This window comes from Cibotium barometz, chromosome 18, assembly GCF_041138505.1.
Source record: "Cibotium barometz isolate CiBa-2024 chromosome 18, ASM4113850v1, whole genome shotgun sequence".
Taxonomy (NCBI): Eukaryota; Viridiplantae; Streptophyta; class Polypodiopsida; order Cyatheales; family Cibotiaceae; genus Cibotium; species Cibotium barometz.
In genome coordinates this window covers 41,092,386-41,099,363 of record NC_141063.1, presented here as the reverse complement: position 1 = coordinate 41,099,363, position 6,978 = coordinate 41,092,386, and the positions used below count along the sequence as shown (strand labels likewise).

At 37.1% G+C, this 6,978-nt stretch overlaps 1 protein-coding gene across 4 annotated transcripts in view; it reads right to left on the bottom strand.

Annotated features, from left to right (window-relative positions):
* Positions 1 to 3,173: 3,173 nt before the first annotated feature.
* LOC147629349 (nuclear transcription factor Y subunit A-2-like) overlaps positions 3,174 to 6,978 on the bottom strand; it is a 4,280-nt gene continuing 475 nt past the window's right edge. Inside the window, exons 2-9 of one of the 4 annotated variants that reach the window (XM_086812580.1) lie at positions 6,965 to 6,978; positions 6,778 to 6,797; positions 6,170 to 6,686; positions 5,030 to 5,136; positions 4,756 to 4,827; positions 4,497 to 4,664; positions 3,972 to 4,302; positions 3,174 to 3,622 (exon numbers count right to left, since the gene is read on the bottom strand). The exon at positions 6,965 to 6,978 is cut by the window's right edge and continues 60 nt beyond it. In XM_086812580.1, the coding sequence (XP_086668706.1) occupies positions 3,603 to 3,622; positions 3,972 to 4,302; positions 4,497 to 4,664; positions 4,756 to 4,827; positions 5,030 to 5,136; positions 6,170 to 6,482 (1,011 nt within the window). In that variant the 5' untranslated portion in view covers positions 6,483 to 6,686; positions 6,778 to 6,797; positions 6,965 to 6,978 and the 3' untranslated portion in view covers positions 3,174 to 3,602. Of the gene's footprint in view, positions 3,623 to 3,971; positions 4,303 to 4,496; positions 4,665 to 4,755; positions 4,828 to 5,029; positions 5,137 to 6,169; positions 6,687 to 6,777 lie in introns of all 4 variants that reach the window. The other 3 variants (XM_086812578.1, XM_086812582.1, XM_086812579.1) reach the window with 3 other exon arrangements.

Here is a 6,978-nt window from a genome sequence, read left to right as displayed (position 1 = left end):
TCTCCGTATGCTTACAATCTGCCTTATCCTCTCTTGGAGGATCCCTCTCCTTCTCTCTTGAGTCTCACCACTCAAGCACACTACAACTTACACGTACTTACAGGAGAGAGATAATCTCTAAATCCTATTACTCCTAAAGTGAAGGAAAACATACGAGAAACTCTCCTTGCTTGTATAGAAGTAAACCCAAAACTAAAGAAGGAAAAGAAATAAAATGTCCACTATTAAAGATTTTGCCTTCAAATATTTCTGATAGTTTATCTGTTGAGAAAAAAGGCAAGTTTAACATTTTAAAAAGAATGCTATTTCAAGAAAAGTAGCTTGATAAAGTCAAATAACTTCAATTCAATAGTAAGGATGTAAAAATGTATTATAAGTTTTGTCTTAAGCATCCTCATTCGCATAATGCATATTCGAAATCTAATTCCATAAATTTTAAGGTGAGCAACTTATAGTACAATGCTCGCACTCCATGTCATAAATTCACTATGAAAGCTCATTTTTTTAAGGATAAGAAATTTATAGAGAAGGGTATAAAGATTATGAAGGAAGTAAAAAATAAAGCCTTGCTTTGTTTAAGTCTACATATATGGTTGCAAAGTAAAATCTTCCTCTTTCTTTGTTTCCAACATTGATAGATCACTTGCAAGATTGTGAAGCACCATACATTGCTAGTCTATACAATGATAATAAAACATGTGTTGAGAGAATTTATTGTATGGCTAAGTGTCTTATGGACTCTACGTTGAAAAAGATTACTATAAGTTCATGGTTTGGTGTCTCAATCGAAAGTAAGTTTTTATACTATTGTTTTATAATATTATTCAAGTGCACAATGGAATAGCAAAATCATTGTTTAAAACTATTATGGCTGAATTGAAAAAGTGTAATCTTGAGTTATCTAAATTTATAGTTTTCTTACCTAATTGAAAAAGATACTGGTGTTCAAACTTTATTGAAAAATAATGTAAATTCTTATCTTACTTCCATTCATTATGTGCCATATCGTAGTAGTCTTGTCGTATCCAATGTTGCAAAAAATATGGAAGATTAGACAAACTTGTTAATACTATAGCTTCATACTTCAATGAAAGTGCGAAGAGGCTTGAAGATCTTCAAGCCATGCAAAAAAAACTAACTTATCCTATTCTTCATTTAAAGCATACCTTTGATATTAGATGACTTAGTCAATACAAGGCTATAAGTAGAGTTTATAGATAGCTAGATACAATACTTTTTATAGCTAAGCAAGATTCATTACATATTTATAATAAAATATCAAACTTTGAGTGTGTTTATTGCTTGCATTTTATGGCACACAACCACTTTAAGTCAAACGTTCCAAAAGAAAATTATTGATATGACAACAATTGAAAGTCTCATTAGAAATGAGATGGTATCAATTAAACAAACTAATTATCCTCCGTCTAACATAAATACATTATCTCAAATTGTTGATGTGGCTTTGATATTCTCCCTGATTATTATCCCGATAAAGTATAGTTGGTTGACTTAAGAAATACTTTACATGAAAATATATTATATAAGAATTCTCTTAAATGAGATTATTTTAAGTAAAGATTTAAACAAAGCTATACAGCTTTAAGTTGCCTTTTCAAATTCTATCATTTCTAACTTGAAATCCGATTCTAGATAGACTTTAAAATGTATGGTGCATCTAAAGTAGTTGTCCTAAAGTAGAGCAACTTACTTCTTTTTGTGATTCTTTTAAGAAACTAAATTTTCAAGATGTGTCATTTGATAAATGCCACATCTTGCTGCATTGATAAATGTTGATGAATTTAAGAAAGCTTAAAAATTTCAAGCACCAAGCTTCACAAGATTGTGTACTATACTTTATCTAAGATAACTTCTAGTAATGACATGTGAAAGATTAATTATCTAAAAGTACTAACTATTTGTCAAATTGCACTTATTTAATGTTGTAACATAACTATATGTGAAAGAATTTAGTGTTCAAACGATTATAAAGAGTAATTACGATTCGTCAAAAAATTAAAAGCTTGGATGCACCAATGAAATTATAGAAAGTCTCCCAAAACTAAGTGAATTAAAGTATGATAGTATGCAACTTTGGACCTAAATGACACATCATCATACCTAAGAAATTTGCTCACTCATTTTGTAGTAGATTTGCTCTATTCTTTTAAGAGTAAATGTGCTGCTTTGTTTCTCATGCTTCAATTTCTCTTCAAATATCACTATGCAAGAAAGTCTCTTGAAAGTCTAGCCATTTCGATTAGTTCGGCATTCAATTCTCCATAGACTCGTATGCAAGTTTAATCCACTTTGAAGCTTTGGACCGATGACACATCGCCATTTATGTATTGCGCAAGAAAATTGCACTAATTTTGTAATAGATTTCCTATATTCTTTGAGTAGATGTGTTTTGTTTCTCATGCTTCAATTTTTCTTCAAATATCACCAAGGAAAAGTAGACAAGGAAACCTCTTGGGGATCTAACCATTTTGGTTAGTTTGGGGTTCAATTCTCCTTAAGCTTGTATGCAAGTTTATTCCAGTGCGTAAGGTCAACATGTTTTTTTATCGTTATCAAGGATGATGCAACAAGCTTTACATGCCACACGGTTCATGTAAGTTCAAATCTCCCTAACCTTTCTTAAGTGTGTACTTAGAACTCTAATTGAAAGGAATAAGCATTTTGATTCGTAAGAAAAATATTATGTACTTGCTAAAATTTAAGAACGGAACTTGACCAGTTCATTTAAGAGACAGATGAATCAACTTCCTCAAATTTTCAAGTGCCACCTCCCCTTGTAATGAGGATGATCTAGGCATGGTTTGCGGGAAAAAAAAAAACCGAACCCTGCTTGGCATGATGATAGAAATACTCATCTATGATATAATTTAAGCTCATGTAATAAAATAAATACACATACATGAACACATTTTGTACTGTTATAAATTAATATTTTACTTTAGTATTCAAAACACTATTTCACACTCACTAGTCACATGACATTCCAAATCTCGCATTCAAGCATACTCTGAAAAAAAATTATATAGGTATATTTTTAATACCTAAACTCATAAAATAAGCATTTCATACATTAGATATGAAATATAAAATAAGCATATAAAACATTGCGATAGGGCCTTGCAAAAACATGCATCATATGTGTAGCAATCAAAGAAAAGCACACAATCCATACAAAAGGCAAAATACACTTACATACAATAAACCTCTACAAGACACCACCCACACACACACACACGCAACAATCACAAGAAAGATACATGTACCATACCACAAGTCCTTACTTCAACCTTCAACATATAGTGAGTAGTTTTAAGTCCAAACCATTTCTAGGGTAAGCTTCTTCAATGCCATGGTTTGGCAATAAGTAGTCTCTCCAGAAGGAGCTGATAATTGTTTCCCAGTATTCCGTAGAGGAACACAGAAAACAAGCCAAGAATGAATTGCCTGAGTCAACATCTAATGACTGAAACGAGGTCAAAGCTAGCTTCAGCCCTGACTTCATTGTGGCACAATGGACACTGCCGTGCAAGAACATGAACTGCCTTGCAGAAACAAGCGCCCTCCACCCATTCTGCATATCTTCATGTACCAAAAGGTACACCTGGAAAACGTCAAAGCAGAGAAAGCCTTTTATCTTCTGCAGAGCCAAAATCTAACCAAAATGAAAAGTGAAAGCCGTGCAAAGTTAACTGGGGTGATCAACCACCATACTCCATCCAAGGCTCCAGCTATAAACGAAGCAGCAAAACCATGCAGACATGTAGCTGATTTTGTGTTTGTTACCTTCACCATGAAACAATACAAGATAAACTAATGCTTTGAGTTGCCACAGAGCTTGTTGCTGGAACCCAGTAGATACCCCCACCTACTACTTCATGCCAAGGACAGTGGAGAACAGAAGAAAGATACTATTTTTAAAGTAAGGTTATGATAACCGCACTGTGCCCTACCTGAAGACATGATTGGATGGCCACTTTGCACCAGCATCCCCGAACGATAACCACCACCACTAACAACAGAGTGACCCATGCCCACCATCAAGTGGCTAGTCAAGCCCTGCATTGTCTCGTAGTTCTGATTTTGGGACTCCACTGAGCGCTTGTTCATGGGTGTTTCCTGTGAGTCAATAGTTGTGCCTTCTTGAGAGGACTGTCCCTCTGATGAAACATTGCTATTAGACTTATTTTTTAACTCGTCCTTGTTCTTGGTATTTAGAAATCGTCCCCCGCATCCTCTAGCTCTTCTCATAGCATGTAAGTGTCGTGATTCATGCAAGTATGGCTGGTAAAAAATGAATACAATATTTTAAAGTTAGGGAAACCCCCCAATAAAAATGGATGAAACTTCTTCACTTCTATGTGCACTGCACAAAACCATGTGCTTGTCTGCTGTCATGAAATCAAACTTTTTGAAACAAGGCCTTTCATTTCATTCAATCTGGAGCTTGGATAAGCAGGAAAGAATTCAAGTGGCACCTTTCTTGACTTAATAAGCTTGTTTTCAGACTCAGCTTTGGCCCGAGATTGCCTGCGTCGTAAGATACCATTATATTGCTTGGCATTAACATACACTGGTTCTTCTTCTGTCATCTCTGATGGCAATGGCATTCGAGCTCGCTGAACCCCAAGCATATGAGGGTGAATCTAGTAACCCCAAATTCATGGAAATAAATGTCCAATTTGTAATACACTTGCTTACTAAACATAATTTGAGTTCAGAATTTCCAAAACTCACCATGGCTTGAGCTCCATAAGCAGCCACTATGCCTCCGAAATAAGGATCTGCATAAGGATAAGCAGCTCGCACCTAATTTATCATCACCCATTGTTAAAATTACACCGCAGCAAAGCATAGGACATAACAAGTTCAGGTGGCATTGAAACCCATTGAAACCCTGTATAGCATTAGTAATCTCCTAACTAAGAGCAAGAGAGCATCCATTTCATGCAAAAACTTTCTAAAAGACATTGATAAAGTATGCAGCATGAAGACTTTTAGATATTTGTACCATAGAATGGCCAAGCTCCAGTTGTGTGTGGGGCAAAACATACTCCCCTTGAGACTGTAAAACTACAGGAGCAGCAGCTGAAAGCAGGTGTTGATCATCGTCATAACCTGGACACATGACATCTCGATTAGGGTTCAACCACATGTTAAGTATGAGCCACATGTGAAGTATGAGACAGAAGCTAGCACACATACAACAGAAATCAATCCACCAAGAGAACATTATTTCCATAATATGAGCTTACTATACCTGAATGCATTTGACATGGCATAGATAGACTATGCTATAACAAAGCTTATATATATATATGTACATATATATATATATATATATGTATGTATGTATGTATGTACAATTTATAACCTCATGGTAGTCATCCACAAGACAATAAACCAACAACTCCATCATGCATAGTATGGACTAGATACTGACATCCCCACTAATGTCATCAGTTATATCAAGCTAGCATGTGAAGGCCCATCTTGAGTGATTGTCATCATGAGCACACAAATGACTTGAAAACACAATGAAAATTGTTTCATTTAGAAGCACATTGTATGATTATTTGGCACAGTGCGGAGGATTGAGAAATGAGAGAGGAATGCCAAACAATCATACAATGTGCTCCAAAGTTGTACAAAAAGCAAGCGTTTTACCCATAAGTTATGTTGTGAACTTATCAAATTGCTCGCCTGTCCGAGCACCTCATCATATCGCATGATGAAAATTCCTGGAGGGTTAAAATGTAAGAGGAAAGTGCAGCTTTCATCTGCAGATCTACTTACAAAGTTTAAGCCGTCTTCAAACACTACTTCAGAATTCTAGATGCAACCTTTAAGAAGATAAGAGGTGCAAAGATAACACATTTCAGAAGGGAGCTGATTGCATCAATCTACATCAGAAGATAGAGGTGCAAAGATAACACATTTCAGAAGTGAGCTAATTGCATCAATCTACATCAGAAGCAGAAGGGTACTCTGCCAACATTGATACAGTGGGGATACTACATTATTAAAGAAGAAATCTACTGATTCCATCTCTGGCATATATCTTTCACAGCTTGTGTCAAGCGAGAAAAAAGATATGCAGTAGATGGAGCATTCTTTTCAATTTGGCAGAAGAAGAAAACAGGAGGCATACCTGAGGAACACGGCATCCGTGCAGGTACTAGACAGGGACCTTGCGCTTCTGTTAGAGTTTGGACCAAAACCGGTGCTGATGCCTGCTGGGAAGGGCGTGGTTGCAGAAAGCCGACGGGCCGTACAGCTGCTGAGACTCCAACAACTTCATTCAGATGCTCTGCAAACACCTGCTTCACGGGACTGGAAGTAGCAGCCTGCAGGGGTTGCTGCCCTAACCCACCCCACCATGGCAGCCCTTGCACTGCAGTACAAAGACCAGAAGACTGTAAAGTCATGCCATTCTCCTCGTCGTCGGCGTTCCCTGCCTGCATTTCTGAGATAATCACCGCGATTCCACTGTCAAGTATATGCAGCTTGGTGCGCCTGTGCGTCTAAACTTGTGAGACCCTAACGCTTGCTTAACCACGAGATCCGATATGGAGAAACCAGCCCGACAGTTTTGGCCATCAGAAACCCTAAAAAACGGCTAAGCTTGACTCCCTTGCTGAGAAACAGTGAAACAGATTACAGCATGCCTGCATAAAAATGCCAATGCGCGATTACATGACAGTGCACACTGTGATAGAAAGAAAGATGGTGGCGACAGGTGGAAAGCGAAAACTTTACTTTCAAGGTCCCGCACAGAGCTGGCAGGAAGTGAACAGAAGAAAGCCACAACGTGTACGGACACAGCGGCCGGAGATGGAAGGAGAGGAATTTAGGTCAGGCAGAGCTTAGCTTGGCCTACTCAGGATATGGTATACATGTGAAGTCTCTGTTTTGCGACCTAAAAATAGCAAGTGCAAGCAAGTACCGCAGAATTCACGC